General features: G+C 41.6%; 1 protein-coding gene across 6 annotated transcripts in view; it reads right to left on the bottom strand.

Moving 5' to 3' along the window:
• Positions 1-1,089: 1,089 nt before the first annotated feature.
• The window catches only part of rbm33a (RNA binding motif protein 33a), a 29,649-nt gene continuing 12,988 nt past the window's right edge, over positions 1,090-17,750 (bottom strand). For 3 of the 6 annotated variants that reach the window (XM_078280138.1, XM_078280141.1, XM_078280142.1), the window contains exons 9-19: positions 16,893-17,205; positions 15,209-15,270; positions 11,411-11,540; positions 10,604-10,989; positions 9,384-9,647; positions 8,901-9,185; positions 7,720-8,490; positions 4,929-5,105; positions 3,865-4,044; positions 3,187-3,275; positions 1,090-2,976 (exon numbers count right to left, since the gene is read on the bottom strand). In XM_078280138.1, the coding sequence (XP_078136264.1) occupies positions 2,928-2,976; positions 3,187-3,275; positions 3,865-4,044; positions 4,929-5,105; positions 7,720-8,490; positions 8,901-9,185; positions 9,384-9,647; positions 10,604-10,989; positions 11,411-11,540; positions 15,209-15,270; positions 16,893-17,205 (2,706 nt within the window). In that variant the 3' untranslated portion in view covers positions 1,090-2,927. The remainder of the gene's footprint in view (positions 2,977-3,186; positions 3,276-3,864; positions 4,045-4,928; positions 5,106-7,719; positions 8,491-8,900; positions 9,186-9,383; positions 9,648-10,603; positions 10,990-11,410; positions 11,541-15,208; positions 15,271-16,892; positions 17,206-17,750) is intronic. The other 3 variants (XM_078280140.1, XM_078280139.1, XM_078280143.1) reach the window with 3 other exon arrangements.

Genomic DNA, 17,750 nt, shown 5'->3' with positions numbered 1-17,750 from the left:
AAAGAAGTCAGTTTAGAACAACTGCACAACATACAAAAAAAAGACTTAAAACCATGGAACCTCAGGTTTTACAAGAAGAAAGAAGAAATTTTAGGAGTTTAGACATTTTCAGACACCTCATTTGTCCCGATACTTCAAATACTTCAAGCATGTTGTGAATCTAGGGACCTTTACTGGCAAGAATCACGAATGTGCAGCTTATTTTTTTGTGGATTTTGATTTTTTTTCAAGTAATGGCTAATTTAAGGGAAATACCACTAAATATATCAATTTGATTCGCAAATGCAGTCAAGGACAGAGGCCAATAGGTACTTGTGAACATGAACAACTCTTCCTGAAGTCTTAAAACCAGAGAACCATGAACTTAACCTGTGATGTCATCCAGATGCACAGCCATGAGTTGATTTACTAACAGTAATTTGTAGACTGCATATCTAAATGTTAACCCTCCAAATGATCTTTGTATAAATCAAATCCAGTGAAAGTGTTTAAAATGTGGCTACATTTACCTTGCCTATTGCGTTACCTCTAGCATGTCAGGGCTGTAGGGAGCTGAACATTAGTATGACATCACAGTTAAATGGGTAGGACAAAAATTATTGTGTTTCTGGCTATGAAGCAAATCATTTCAATGCCAAAATTCAGTGGCATCCCCCTAAATCTATATGAGGTAGTATTTCTTGCCATACAAGGTGTTTAAAAAGTTTTATAAAGTATATGTGATAAGTTGTAAGAGGAATAACCAAGAACTTACAAGATACGTAGAAGTATCAATTAATAAAAAGCAGCACATATAAGAAAGATTATTATTCGTAAAGGCACCAGACACATGGACATCACACACAACCACACATCTTTGGGCTAAAGTTTAACCGGCTTCACATACCTGCATGTTCACGGTATATTGGCCATGTTTTTATTTTACCTTAAACTTGTTGTCAAATGTCTTATAAACAGAATTGTGGTCCAGTCATTCTTCATTTTGGCTCTAAATTAGAAACATAACACTAGTAAAATGATTTATGTCTGGACACATTAGCATATCCTTACATATAAAAATGCTTAACTTGATACAACATAAGTAAAGAATAACTAAAATTCAACAGGATAAATATTGAGAGAAAGTTCTGGTCTACTTATGCACATGATCACTACATAGATAATGGTTGCCCCCTCGGCTTTCTTTGTCACATTAACATGGGTAACAACGTCTTAAGATTTAAAAGAACTGTTTTTGTTTAACAAAATTTAAACCCGGAATGGACAAAAATGTTGTGTGATGAAGAAAGAAATCATGGAATTGTGAAAAACGTAAATGAGCCTAACTTGCTAAATGTAGTGATATCTCATGAAATCTAACTGGGAGACAGAAACTAGTATTTAGAAAATTTAAGAATTTCAGTGATGTGGTAGCACTCCCCAAACAAGGGCACATGCTCAGAGAAAATTAAAAAAGTATGAGAGATTGTACAAGTGTTACTTAGAATTTCTCAAGAAAAAAAATCTTTATGTAGGAGTACAATATCAATATGATTTATTATAATAAGGGGAATTCAATTTATGGGGCAAAGCAATACAGTGAATTTGTTTTAGTTTTCTGCTCTACTGCCAAACATCTATGTTATCAACTCAACGTGAAGAAAAACTGTTCAAAGTGCTATTCTAGGTAAACCATGCAGCTCAGCTATAACCAAATGATCAATCTGATAGTCACGCAGATTCTGAACAATTATAGGCAAAAGGAGGAAGCCTAATGTACAGAAATGTATCCTGAGGAGAATTGTAAGCAATCCTCTCTGACAAAGCAAAATTAATGACTAATACATCTTCCAAACAATATACATTTGTAATTATAAAAAAAAAAAAAAAAACTCAACAAAAAACACTTGCAAACACATTTCCTCAAAGACCACTCAACACCGACTATAAACCTAAAGCCAACTAATCCATAATCAGACATACAACTAAAATATACATCCAAAATGCATGGAAGGTTATTCCGAAATGGATTCCAGCTAACAGTTAAAAGATCTCATTAAGTTTAGAACAAGGAGCAATGCCAACTGACCAAATTGACTAACCTAAACTAGAGATGATCTGAACAATCTTTCCCAGAAGCAGCACTGAAACTGAAAAGCACCACAAAGTCTACACAAAAGTCACAACATTTACAATTCCTAAAACCATTGGGAATTTAGAAAACCAGTATTCATTTTACATCCAGTGCCAATTTGGTCCCAGCCACTGCTATGTGTCTAATGTTAAATCTTTCACTTCTGTGCCTGTATGCAAGTTCTCCACTAGGGAGTGCCATTCAACCAAAAACATCTTGGAGACTCCTCACTACCTGAAAGCTGGCTTGAGTTGGAAAAATGAAGCACCATTAGTGATGAAATACTGCCATCTATAGAGGGGGAGAAATACTGCTAACCACAGCCTGCCACAACAATTTCCTGCATCCAAACCAATCAGTAAGCCGCAAATAATAAAAAACTACTGTGAAGTGGTCATATCTCAATTACAAAGTTAAAGTGTTTGTTTGGTTTTAATAATTAGTCTAACTGAGGAGGGGAGCAACCATTATCCCATGATAAATTCTACTTAGTGTCCATGTAAGATGCACAAAACATTTTTCACAAACTACATCAAAGTAGATTTAAGTGTCCAGTGTCTCTCCAGTGCCATTTTACACACCAATAGACAATTGGTAAACAAAATCATACAATAGCATGCTCGCAGCTACGGTCTTTAAGTTCACTGTTCCAAGTTGATAGGAGATGAATTATGGTTCTGTATAGAGACGTTGGTGTACAACCACGAAGGGCTGAAGAAATATTCCTATGCCAGGTTGGAGTTGTGCACGAGAGGCTCCCACGTTGGGAGAAAGTGACTTCTTGTAACAGGACTCCCTGGCTCTATTGTGCTCCTCATCCATCAATCAGCGACACATCAATGTGGGACAAATCAATCATGTGCCTGTGTAGTAATTGTGATAATAATGTTTGAGCCATCGTCTCTGGGGTAAAGATACTAATGAACACTTATGTTGTGCTGGGTACAATGTGTACAGCAGCTAAATTCCATGACCAGCACATTGGCAAAATGCAAAGGCTACCAACCACAGAATGTAATCATTTAATTGGTATTTCTATAAAGATGATGAAAAGAGGGAGGAATATTGATTACCTATGGAAGCTCATTTGAAAACTTGCTGCATGCTGGGGACTGGAAAATGTGGCGATTGCTTTTCTCTGCTGGGGCATCATTTTGAACATCTGCAATAAACAAACAGTAAAATACAAATAGGACTCTCTCACAACAGACATTTTGACTTGTCATAGTAGGAAAAGCACAGGTGTTACTAATAACTTATGATGACTCTGTTCTATTTAAGTGCTTCAGTGAGTGACAATGAGCAAGCATGCATGATACCAGGAACTTGAAATCAAAGCAGCTAAATGGAATTCAGCCATCATTCATTTTGTTATTTACACCTGTGCTTTTCCTACTGTGACAAGTCAAAATGTCTGCTGTGAAAAAAGGTTGATCTAGTACAACTATATTCTCCCCTTATCCACAAGAGGGAGTGGGGGTGGTATCAGGAAATTGATTTATTCATTCCCTTTCTCTACCTACCTTATCACTACAACAGAGGGCGCTATGGGATCACACTACGGAAATGTCATTACTGCCCCTCTGATTGGTGCAAGTACATATCTATATTTTAAGTTTTCATCATGAGGTACATATAAAGACTGTTACTCTTTATACAAACTGGATGCTTTACAAGCATATAACAGTACTAAGAAAAGGTACTTGAATACAATAAAAACGCACACTTAAGTATCAAGCTTCGGTACCTACCTCTATGGGGCCGATGGACATGAGAAGATTCTGCAGTTGAACGTCAGTTGTGGATGAGGAGAGGCCCTTTATGGACACAGTGCAGCGTTCGCCCTCTGCTCCTCTTTGGCTCTGTCTGGTGGACATCGGACGACCCCGACCCATCTGACCACCCCCTCTACCTCGGCCCGAAACGACAACCTACACCGAAGCCAGGTGTGAGAAAAATTGCCCAAATGTGGTTAAAATAAATAAATAAAAAAAATCGGGGAAAGGTTAAGAGAAAGATGGCAGGCGAAAACACAGACTAAAGCTTTCACTGGCATGCTTGATGTTTTAATCTCACATTCAACCATGTGGAGAGGAGCTATACTGTTTCTCAGCACAAAGGAAAATTTAAAAACGCTATGTTTTCCTCTCGCACCTCTCAGAAACACCAAGCTTTCACATGATTGAGATATCATAGTTCTACATAGAACATCAACGTCAGAGCATGATGCTTGTGGCATGGCATATCTTCATTTATGCTTGAGAGTGAGAGGTATGTTTCTTCAGCTGCAGAGGAAGAGGAGGGAGAGACCCCAAAAGAGAAGAGAGGAGGTAGAGTGTGTGTGTGTGTGTGTGTGTGTGTGTGTGTGTGTGTGTGTGTGTGTGTGTGTGTGTGTGTGTGTGCGCGCATTTGCGTTGGGGGAGCATAAAGGGAGAAGAGCCATGCAAGCGTTATGGTGACTGCCTTACCGTGTCAGCATAAGTGAATATGGTAACTGTGACAGCAGTCTGGTGGTGACAGGCGTGCAGAGAGGCCAGGGGACCTTGTGTAGCCCCCCACGTTACACTGCTTTCAGCTTGTCAATACTCCTGCACCTGGCATACTGTCCTGTCTTATTACCACCGCTGCTGCTCGATTGCTATGTCTACTGAATGCCAGGGTAGCGCCAGCGGCATAGGACAACTTTACAGGAGATATTTTAGCTTCTTTTTTTCCCTCAGAACTGCCATTACCCCACATTCTGCACCATTAATATATAATAATAATAATATATACACATCTTAGGTGACAAGATGTGTGCTCATTTATGACATACCCTGTTTTGCTGTTGGTTGCTCATAACCCCTCGGCCAGCCTGTGGTGTTCCGCCTGGTCCCTGTTGCTGCTGCGCTGTCATGGTAACCTTTCTTTGCACGGCCTGGTTGAGCGGGGTTGCCGACCAGGTGCCTTGTTGCTGCAATGGGCCGCCGGCTGCCACTGGCCCCTTTCCACTCTGGATGGGGATGATGGAGGAGACCACTAATTTAGCACCTCACACAAAATCCCACCATTTATCTCCATCTATCTGCAGGCATCACTAACTTCTATTCACATTGAGCATTTAGGCAAAGTGTTTGAGGCAGACACAAACCACCTTTAAGAGTAAACTTACAACTCTCCTCTTCGATAAAGCTCATAGTTAGGGAGTGAGGAGTTGCAGTGTTCGCCTAGACTGGTGGGGGAAGGTGTGTAGCCACAGTCATGACGCACCGCCTCCCTATCTCAGCTTCTCTTCATAGAAAGCTTACTATATTTAGGGTATGAGGAGTTGCAGCGTTCGTCTAGACCGGCGGGGGAAGGTGTGTAGCCACAATCACGGAACACAGCCTCCCTATCTCCCCTTCTCTGTAGCTCTTAGTTATGCGGCTATAGTTCTAGACTACCGGGGTACCACCTTGGACACACTGAGCTTCTCTCTCCTCTCTCTTTCCATCGGTGTGTATTCGTGTCACAGAAATGCTTGTTACTAACATAGCTCCGGGGAGCTTATTCCCCGGAGTCCTTATGTTCTTTTTCCGCCCAGCATCATCATCTTGGATCATGATGGCACCTACATCATGGTGGCAGCTGTCGCCGTGGTCCTGCCCTACGCCCTGCTGTGCCCTATTACACCCTGCTACGCACTGCAATGTCCGGCCTCGACTTGCTATGTCCGGCCAACGCCCTGCCACGCCCTGCTGTGCTCTACGACACCATGCACTATTATAACTATATCTTTATTGTGACTATTATTGCCATTGTTCATCATACCCCCAATCGGCACCATCAGACACCGCCTACCAAGAGCCTGGGTCTGTCCGAGGATTCTTCTTAAAAGGGAGTTTTTCCTTGCCACTGTCGCACTTACGCATTCATGCATGCTCTTGGGGGAATCACTGGAATTGTTGGGTCCTTGTAAATTATAGAGTGTGGTCTAGACCTACTCCATCTGTAAAGTGTCCTGAGATAATTCCTGTTATGATTTGACACTATAAATAAAATTGAATTGAAATTTATGGACAAAAAGGGAGAAATGCAAGGCCATATCTACAAAGCAAAGGGAAAAAGGGCCCGCATTGGCACTGGATCCCTATCAGACATGCTGTCGGGGAATAAAGATCAACCCAACAAGGTGATGTGCTCATTATCAAATAAAGTCACAGCTCAACTCTGTTGACATGCACGGAAGAATTGAAGGTCGTCTCTTCCCCGACTCTGCGGAGAGATGTGACAGATCAATACAGGGGAAGAAAAGAGGCGATATCTCTGACCTGTCCCCAGTTGAGAGTAAATGGATTAATCCCTCCTATAGAAATCACAGCTTCTGATTGCACCCATCAAATGCTAAGCTGCATTACACTGGAACGACAGAGGCTCGATGTGTACCCGATTCCCCTTATACCCCTCCTCTCCAGCTTTTGTGTCTTGCACTGCTTTGTATTATCCCTGATGAAAATATAATTTGCCTCTTATCTGTGTGCCTAAGCCATACAAATCCAAATCCTCAAAAGTGGCAACTTTCTTACACAGGTATTATGTTGCCCCCTGTTCAACCAAGAAAGATTAATTACAAGGGTCTGGGATTGGCATTCTTTTGTTGCCTTGCACCTGAGAGATGGGTTGATGGAAAAAAGCAACCGAGGGATGACAGCGAGGAAGAGAGAGAGAGCAAGAAAAAGAAAAAAAAGAGGGAGGAGATAACATTGTCAAGTGCCCGTTGATGACAGCAGAACAATGTGGAAGAGGGAGCATCTAGACAATCTTCTTTTCACTACGGCTATAGGCCTTAGCCGTTTCTTTCTGTTTCCATCTCTCTCTTTCTCCACCTCACATCCTACACCCCTTTTTTCTCCAAGATGCGGTACATCAGATAGCTCTGCACAGGTTTCCATTAACGCACTGACACCCAGTTATCTTCATCTGCAGCCAGCCTGTGATTTTGGCTCTGTGGCTTGATCCTCTGGGATGGAGTCGGAAAGCAGCTTATTTCAAATACTATCACATTCCACCAACATGTCTCATCAGTGACAAGTATGAATGTTTAACATGCATGCCTTTGTGGTTTTTCAATAAGATTAATGTGTAATTAAGGCCACAGCAGTAACTTATCAAGTGAGTATAAAATAGCCAGCAGTGGTAATTCTGGACTAGTTGTTGTTACTGTCATTCTTGTTTTACCCTCTCTAAGGCCTCTATCTTTCAAAGAATACTTGTCTGCCCTTAAGAGGATATCAACCTTTAAGAGCAGTGATGAGGTGTCCCCAACTCTACAGATAAATGTCATACTGCTCTCTTTAATGCCTACTGCCTTTCTGTGTTCTAAAGGTAAAATGTGCGTAAAGGCATTGTGTCTTAAATACCAGTTTCCAAAGCTTTAGAGAGGAAACTCTTAACAGATCAATTTTACCAAAATGACACCCCCATCACCTTGTCATTCCCATAGGTTAGATATCTTTTAGATTACAAAATAGACAGTGTGAAGCCAATCAGTGGCATTTCATTTCAACACTGTCGTTTCCCTGTGGGTAAAATCTGTTGAAGAGAATTAAATAAATGTCGGACCAAAACACAAAAGAAAGTGTGCTCACCGCTCCTGAAAGTTTGACGACTCTGACTTTTGGTGGCACCTGCTGGTCTTCAAAACCAGAATTCTTGGCCCGCTGCATCACAGTTCTTTTAGTCCCAGGTATAGGTCCTTGAGTTGGAGCCTGAGCCTGGCCAGGGCCCACAGAGGGAGTTACAGGTATTATCTTTTGGGGGACCTGATTGGCCTGGATCTGAACACCAGGCATGTTAATGTTCTGCACAGCACTGTTTCTTCGCTGTTGTTGCAGCTGCTGCTGATTTTGTTGAGGCGGTTTCCATTGCTGGTCTGGAACAGGCCCAGGGGTCTGTTGCTGCTGGGCACTACCTTTTACCATCTGCAGCCGTGTCTTGACATTGGGACGTGGTGTAGGGATCTGAGGAGTGCCGTTGGGCGGGATGGGGGTGGCTTGGTTAGAATTCTTAAATGATTGATTTAATGATTGTGTTCTCTGAGGCAACTGTCTTTGCTGTTGTGGCTGTAGTAGATGTTGCTGCTGTTGTTGTTGTTGTTGTGGTGGTGGTTGTTGTTGTTTTTGTTGTTGTAGTAGTACAGGGTGTGGCATTTGTTGATTTTGTTGTGAGGGTTGAATCTGTAAAGGAGCTGGGTCTTGGCTAGGAGCCTGGGCATTGAGCCTGTCCAGCAGCTCCTTCTTTCTAACTCCAGCCTGCATCTGCCGTCGCATCTCCTTTCTCTTCAGGATCTCTTCTCTCAGACGCTTCTGTTCTTCAATCTTCAGACGGTACTGCCGTGTCTCCTCATCCTCATCACGGTCCTGTGGCACAACACACAAACTGACAATATGACTACCTGTCTCCAATTACTGGAAGGGGAGCCGTGAGCCACTGTGTCCTATTTGAACATATTACTTCGCCTGGCACTCAGATGTAATCAAAGGCAAAACCCAAGAGAAAAATACAATAGTATTGATCTGGTCTTTCCAATTGAGTGAAACTGCTGTCATTAACAACCTTATGACTGGGCTTTTAATGAATTGGGGTACTTCTCAGCAAACTAATTTCTGTGTAACTGGGAATTTAGCAGGTAACAAATACTCACAGTTTACAATACCATTTCAGAAGGATATGCATAAAAAAGTAGTACACATTAATTTGTCAATTGTGCCATTATGACATTTCCCCCCCCCCCCTTCCTTTTTTTCCACATAAGTGCTAAAAAGCTGACCTGTGGTGCCGTGCTGGACAGTGTGCTTGTGATTTCCTTGCGAACCACTGTCCTGCCTGCTCCCACAGGCTGTGATTCGATCTTGGCAGCAACTTGGCCTCTTCCTCTGCCACCACCAGGCACCAGCTGAGTGTTCTGCCCAGGACGCACCCCCTGTGTTGCCTTGGCAACAGCCCTAACGTTGGCAGCGGGGCGGGCACTGTTCATGTTTGTGTTGCCAGGTGCTACAGGGAGCTCCCGGAGGTTGCTGTTGCGCTGCTGCATTTGTTTGGAGACGGGTGCGTTCTGAAGAAAGGGCAAAACAAACATTTCATGTTGGATTTACAATCAATGTGATATTAATATTTGGATTGAGGGTTATCCATTTTTCACATGCTACTTGTGTTTTTTGAAGAAAGAAAGAAAGTAATTAAAATGACCCCATTCTACTGCTTTTCTTCACTTTGAGCAGAAAATAGATGAGCTGATATGTTAATCTCTCACCATCCTCTGCCTGTTGGACATGTTGCGCTGTTGGGAGTTCTGAGGGCGGGGAGTCATCTGCCTGGGGCTACCATGAGCATGCTGTTGATGGAAGAGATTCTGGCCATGGTGCATCATGGGGCGGGGCTCATTGACATTTAGATGTTGCTGCTGATGATGGGGTAACTCCTGCCTATGATGTTGCTGCTGCTGATGCATGGGCTGATGGGATGGCAAGGGGTCGTGATGCTGAAGCTGGGAGACAGGAGGGCCGTGCATTAAGCCCTGAAATATCAGAGAAAGGAGACATGAGTAAACCGGAAAAATCAGAAGTTATTATTACATATGATGCTAAAAGTACGTCATTTTTACGATAGCAATAGTATAGCTTCTTATGAACGCTAATCTCAACATTAAATAGTTTAGTTAATTGGTTTACACATATACAAATACTACAGATTAATATACACAATCAATAAAAGATGTGATGGAGATGCAAAAAACCCTCAGAGGGGCTTAATCTGGGCACTCTCCAATGCATAATCCAATTAAAATAGAAACAAACTAAAATACTGAAAAAAAAGAAAAGAGAAAAAAAGCCCAAACTAAAATTACACACAATATCAAATCAACAGAATATGACTGTAAAATAATATTAGAAGTCCAATGGGTTGTTTACAAAGACATTCCATAGGGATAACATTGGACAGACAAAAACAACCACTAACCGTTATATAGCTTTTCTTAATTGTAAATAAGGCAATTTCCTGCACATAATTAACCTCTAACTGGTATCCTAAAGTATCTACCTAGTAGTACAACAATAGTGATTCAATCACTAGAGGGAGCTCTTGTCTATGCCTCTTGACAAAATGCCGAGGTACCAAACAGACATCAGTCTTTTTCCTTAACGCTTCAGTAACAGTGAATACGATAACTAGTCTAGTTTATTTGTGTACAGTACTCTTGTCTAGTCATTGCACTTTTAATAATCCAGAGCAAAACCGACAAAAATTCATGGCAGACCAAGCATGTGAATTGTTCGCCAGCCTCCTTTACAAGAATTGTCACAGGTAAGACAGGCTGCTACAAAAAAACATAATGATACTCAGATCAAATTACCATATTTAGCAAGTAAATTCAAGAAACAATTGGGGAGGAACTAAAGAAACAGCACAAAATTGTTGCGCAACACACAGACACAAATACACAAAAATCAGCAGGTTTTTAAAATCACTTACTCTTAGTCGTACCTGCATCCCAAACTGGACTTGTGGAGGGGGGAAAAGGTTCCCCTGCTGGCCAAAAGGCTGACGAGGGTCCATGAAGGGTCTGGGCTGGTTGGGGGGGCCACCTTGTTGATTCAAGCCAACCATCCCCTGATGACCTTGGTGCGGAGGGAGGTTGGGCCTTGGGGGTTCTCTTGGAAAAAGCCCTAGCGGACCCTGGCCTGGCTGGTTAAAGGGTGGGCCTGGTGGGCCGAAGCCCATGTGGCCCTGGCCGGGCAGCTGCTGCTGCTGCTGCTGCTGCTGCTGCTGGTGGATGTTGTGGCTGCTGTTCATCAGAGGACTGGGGCCCTGGTGATCAAACATGTGCTGCCCTGGAAACCGTGTTGACTCTGTGCGCTCTGTGCCCACACGAGGAAGACCAAACAACCACACAACATAAATGTAAGTTTTTGCCTTGTGAGCCAATTTCAATGCATCAGTAAATCCCTCTCTAGATGTATAGTGTTATGGCAAAGGGAAACGAAAACAGACAATTCTATCAAGGTGAAAAGGTAAACAACAAAGTGGGTTGTATTTAATTCTGCATTCACACTGTGAATGGAAAATCGGAAATATAGTTGTTTAATGCAATTTCCAAGGCTCATTCAGATGTATATATACTCAGGTACACACATGCATTTAACATGAGTGCTACTGATAGAGCAGCACAAGAAAGCTAGCAGCATACCCTGTAGGTATACTGCCAGAGGTGATGTTGAATAGGATTAAATATGTCAAGAGAGCTTTGTAACCCTCGTCCAAGATGGGTGTGGTACTCACCTCCCATAAAGAGGGGCTCTCTGTCTTGGGGGCCTTGAGGTGGCTGGTTCCTAAAGGGCTCCATGTGATGAGGGGGCCGCTGGGGCTGACCAAAATTACCAGACATGTGCTGCTGGAAGTCTCCCGGTCCCTGGGAAAACACAAAACTCATGAATTATAGGCCATACTGGGAACTCAATAATCACAAACAAATTAAACTAATGAAAAATGGGAATTTGTTGTGAAGTATTGCAGCTGGCAGGGAGTGCTTGTAATTTAAAAGGCTAGGGTCATTAAAAAAAAAAAAGCGGAATCTTGAGTTGTAAACATCAATATGCGTGCCAATATTAACCCTTCGACTTGAATTTGTGAGCAAACCTGCATTAATGCTACTTGGGGCTTTGTTGATAAACCTTCTAAAAGTCTTTAACAAGAAAAGGGTATTTCAGGAGGGGTAAGTGCCCTCACCTTTGTTTCAACTGCTTCGTATGTTTGACAGCTTTCTACTCATTGCATACACTTTACTCCCCATCTATCTTCCAAGGAAAACTAGATAACAACCCTTTAATCCCTCCGTGGAATTCGAATCCCCCTCATAACCGTATCCTTTATTCTTTCAAATATCCATCTCTGTTGAAAAATTAACCTGCTATTCAACACATGGCACTTCCACAAATGGGCTGCTTGCCTCCTCCAAGCCTATTGTAAATTACTTAAGATGCTATCAAGGCTTAATCCATCTTTATACCACTGCTGCATAACGGTATTTAGAGAGAAGAGGTGTTAGAAAGCTAGAAGGCCAGAGTCCCAAAAACTTGCTTAACAGAAAATTAATCAAAGGGGCTTACAAAGACAGGGGATCACAATGAGGGTGCACTCATACTGTTTTAAAAGGTCAGACAGGCAGGTTTGCACAATGAGGACTCCAGTGTACATATAATACCTCTTAAATAACAAAGCTCAAAGCTAATCCTTGATAAACAGGCTATGGGCACTCAATATGTAACTGCTGCTACAACAGTTCTCAGCAGTGAGGGGATAACCAAGACAAATATAGTGGAGAGGGGGCAAATGTCAAAGTATTTAATAAAGAATAGAAATATCAGATTTTCTTTGTTTTCGGGATATGGTAATGTTCACAAGCGAGTTAAGGAGCTGTGACCAAGGTTATAATCGTTAACAAAAATGAACGAAATAACGAAAACTAGGTGGGAAAAAACAACTGAAATAAAAATAAAAACGAGGCAATACAAAAAAAACAGTAACTAAACCTGTAATGTCTGTTTGCAAAACTAACTAAAATAAAATGATCAAGTAGTAGTTTTCGTCTTTGTCAATGTCTTTCATAGAGCAAATAACGTTATATCTTTCAGAGTTGACATTTCCGACAACAGACCTGTTTTATACAATCTATGCCATAGACGTATATAGTTTCCAACTGGGAACCCAGAAATTCCGACATTCAATGTCAAATTGAACACAACATAGTCCATGCCCCTCGCCTGGCATCATGGCGGTACCGAAAGCGGAAGAAAGCGGCAGAGTCCTATTTGATTATGACTGTGTCTGATAAAAGCAAGTGCCTTGCAGTGGAAGGTGGGAAAATATGTCGACAATTTATTAAAGGGAAAAATCCCACAAATTTGAAAGTACATTTGAGAAGCGTGCACAAGGAGGCTAACCTAGCTTACCTTAACAAGGTAAAGGAGAACACAAAGCCCCCTTTCCCCGGAAATAGAAGCTAACCCTGGTACAGGGCATGGATGTATGGGTACAGGGCCAGGCAGCATGACGGAGCCAACCGTAGGACAGAGAACACTACAGGCGGGCTTTCACCAGAGACCCGATAGCTGCTGGTTAGTAAATATGCAGGAACACCAAAAGCAGGAGTAAGCGTGGGTTAATAGGTGTACTGATACCGGGATGTCTATACAACTGTGTATGTCTTCTTTCGTCTATTGGCTATTTAGGTTTTTTCATGGCACACGTCATTTACACATTTTGCACTTACTGTGGCGACTGTTTACATATTTGTGCTCATCATATGTACATTTTATGTAGCCTACTGGTGTTATTGTTGAATACACTGTGAATACATATTTCTAAAATTGTATGATGTTTTTGTTGAGTTATTATTATTACACAATACTTTTTCTGACCTTTTTGAATCTTGCCCCTGACAAATAACCCATATTACAAAAAATGACTAATAAATAATAAAAACTAAAACTAAGCATTTTCAAAAACTAAAAACTAAACTAGCAAACCCGCTTTAAAAACTAAACTGAATTTGAAAACAAAAAGTCAAAACGAAATAAAAACGAAATAAAAATGCCAAACTATAATAACCTTAGCTGTGAGTGCTACCAATTACCTACATTATTATCAAGGAAGAATTTAATCATCAACATGTACAACAAGAAATAAAGGATTTCAAAAAGATGTATATAGACAACTACTAGAAATTACAGCCCTTACTGACAACATTTCCAAATAGTGTGGTTGGTGGCCTCTTTATTTTGTGGTTAAACTGAATGTCATTATCTAAACAGATTAAAAATTATAATGCCTTTAATTGGTGCTGAGATTAATATTTCAAAACCAGTCTTCACCAGCAAAAAATGTATGCAGTAATACTAGAGGCTATGACCCCCCATTCGCCCAGTCTTTTAACAATTAAATTTGATGGGATGATAATGTATGATAATCATGAGTAATCAGGTGCCCAGTGGTAAATGGAATGTTGCCGGCTGGTATGTCACCTGCATTTCAAATTGTGTCCTTGGCAACAGCAGCCTAAACGCGATTGACAGCTGGGGAATCCAACACTATGCTATTCACCCGGCCAGTTGTCTGCAAACCCTTCCAACCCCACCTTCTACTGTCTGATAAGAGGCAAAACAGCTCCCTGCTACTGTGCTATCTATATCTAGCACAATCACAGACCTCAGGGAACAGGAATTGCACGATACTGATATTGAAGGTTGGAAAAGGGGTAAGTAAAAATACAGTTGGACAAAGATTGACTATGTGAAAGCCTGGCTCATTTTACAACATGGTTGTAAATCCACATAAACGCAATTAGATGCAGCTATTTTCCAATGGCTAATTTGCATAAATCCATAAAAAAATGCACTTTCCAGGAAGATGTCAGTCAGTACCAGCACCACCTGATGCCTGGGCATCATTTACTAGAAGCACTGAGTAATTTAAAGCATTTTGGCTGACCCTCAATACAGTAATTACTTTAAAGGCATTTCCGTCATCCCTTGGATGGATTCTTTGTGAGTGAAATAAAGGACCTTTTCTTCCAGGAAATCACTGACTTAAGATCCCTATTCTCTGACGTGAAATTCAGCCTTCGGAATAGATGGTGGAAAAAGGCATGAGGCTCTTCCCAGCCTAATCAAACCGCCAGCATGTTTCATTAATTCAAATACCGTTCAAAAAGGTCTCTGTGCCTTTGGGACATAAACTTGTGGAAAGTGAATTTTAACTGGCAGTATATCCTGGTTTCACAATTCCATTATGTACCAAGCTGGCTATTTGGAACCCCAGACCATCCATGAACAGTTGCAAACTAAGTCCCGCCACTGCAGCCTTGACCTCGAAAAGTCTACTGCCTAAAGCCCCTATCACGCATTTCCAGTTGTGCAGCCAGACTCATATCAGTGTTTACAGATTTGCTTTAACAGTATTTGGCCAGGGCAGGCAGTCTAATTGCCGTAATGATATTGCCCTTACAAAAAGGGACGCTAACCGTGTGGAGAGGGAGAGTAAGTGAGGCGAAAGAGAGAGAAAGGAGCAGCTGCTACTCACAGGGAACCTCTGAGGACCCACAGCAGGTCTGGGCTGGCTCTGAGCAGGAGGCATCAAGGGCACTGCAATGAGAGAGAGAAAGAGCAAGAGAAAGTGGGGGTGGATAGAGGAGGGGGAGAAAAATAAAAAAGAGGGGCAGTAGGCAGAGAGAGGGTGGTGATAGTAGAAAGGGAGGAGCCCATTAGACATCTCCATGCTAAAGGCTGTTACACAGACATAAGCCTACATGTTAAATTTTATATCAGAGTTGTTCCTCACATTCCACACCCCAACAGCTGGGCACGGACCAGGGGCTCAAGGAAATATCAAATATATGAGAATAATTTGCCAAACTTAAACAGAAATGAATACGTAATTTGCTGTTTGACAACATTTGGCACAAACTAAATCAATAAACTGGATTGTCATATTGCTGGTTACTGTAATTGTATGTCAACATCTACAACTGGAAAACATTCAACTGGAATCTATTACTTCATTGAATATATACATAAATAAACACACACAGACATATATAAAAACTCACCCACACACTTAATAATAACCACAGGCAATCCCTGATTTTCCTCCCAGGAGCAAAACCCAAACCCCATGTGCACTTGCACACCTCACACACACACACTTCAATCTTGGCCTGGACAGACAGGCCAGATAAACCCATCTTGGGAAATGAAATGGTGATGCTGCCAAAAGAAAAATGGAGGATAAACCCATTACTGGCTAAGAGAGCTATTCACTTGTCATTCAACCAAACAACAAAATGACATTCTAATCCAGACACCTTTCAGGACAGTGCAGGGATAACTGCCAGCCATAATATGCACCTCAATTGAGCATCTTGTTGATTAACTATTATGACACAATTTTCGATAAACTGAAAATCTGATTTTATTACTCAGAATTTAGATTATGAAACTTACAAAATAAAAAAATAAAAATTGTAAAGATAGTTTTGCTTTTTTTAGATAGTGACAGAGAGGAAAGGGGAGAGAGGGGGCAAGATCTGTAGCAAAGAGCCCGCTGGCCGGGCTCAAACCCAGGTCCAGCACAGACAAAGCCTTAATGGTATCCGCTCCACCGGGTAAGCTACTGGGAGGCACAAATGTTCTATCAGGGGAGCTTGGATTGATCCAACATATCTCCTTGCTAATGCATAGGTGGCGGAGTTCTGCTGTCATTTATGAATGAGATTGCAATATCACAGTTTTGTGCTTTATACTATTAATCGGTCAGCACTGTGGTAGGGCTGGGCAATATATCGACATTATATCGATATCGTGATTTGAGACTGGATATTGTCTTAGATTTTGGATATCGTAATATCGTGATATGACAAGTGTTATCGGTCCCTGGTTTTAATGGCTGGATTACAGTGATGTAATTTTTAGAATTTACCAGACTGTTCTAGCTTTTCTATTATTTGCCTTTACCCACTTAGTTATTATATACACATTGATGATGATTATTTATCAAAATTCTCATTGTGTAAATATTTTTTTGTAAGTACCAACTGTCAACCCTACAATATCGCCACAATATGGATATTGAGGTATTTGGTCAACAATATCGTGACTGTGGTGAATCCAGAAGAACACTGGAAATGAGGGGAAATTATTTTAAAGCCAGAGAAGTTGAATAAAAGCAGTCCCATAAAAATCACTTGAGTGATAGTGAATTAACCTACCTTGTACAGAGGATGCTGTGGGCCCTCTGAAATGGGGGTTAATGTGGATGTTTTTGGGCTGTGGAGGCTGCTGTTGGTGATGCTGGGGGAAATTGGGTGGCGGTGAGCTCATCATTCGTGGTGGTGGCTCCATCTGGGGCCGCAACGGCGGGGAGCGGTGAGCCATGTGTGGGGGGATGAGGGGCTGAAGGGGCTGCTGGGCCAGTGGGCGCCCATGGTCTTGAAAGGGAGGAGGTCCTCTTGGATGGGAAGGGTGGTGCTGGTGGGAGTGCAGTTGCTGCTGATGAGGAAGAGGCATTCGGAGAGATGGCTGCTAATTGGAAAGAGATGGGGAAATGGAGAGGAGGGAAAATCAAAACAACCTGTCAAAACACATTTCTTTCTGGTAATATTCTGATATCACTGCTTGTAGCGATGCGATGACACACCAACAAGTCAATTCACAAGCAAGATTGAAGATGGTATCCTAAAGTAATTTAATGTAAGGCTCCCCTGACCGGTCAAAAGTTTGGGGTCACTCAGAAATTTCCATTCCACTCCATTACAGACAGAATACCTTCTTTTTTTTTAAATCAGGGCAGCAGTTTTCAGATTACATTATGTGCTTACATAATTGCAAAAGGGTTCTCGACTGTTGTAGAAAGAAGTGGCTGATCTTTAATGTAATATCTACATTGCCCATTATCAGCAACCATTCATCCAATGTTCCAAAGGCACATTCTGTTTACTAATCTGATATAATTTTAAAAGGCTAATCTGAGAAAACATTGGAGAACCCTTTTTCAATTATGTAAGCACATAATGTAATCTGAAAACTGCTGCCCTGATTAAAATAACAATGCAACTAATATCAGCTGG

Source organism: Sander vitreus, chromosome 22 (assembly GCF_031162955.1).
Source record: "Sander vitreus isolate 19-12246 chromosome 22, sanVit1, whole genome shotgun sequence".
Classification (NCBI taxonomy): domain Eukaryota; kingdom Metazoa; phylum Chordata; class Actinopteri; order Perciformes; family Percidae; genus Sander; species Sander vitreus.
This window is presented reverse-complemented; position numbering and strand designations above follow the sequence as displayed.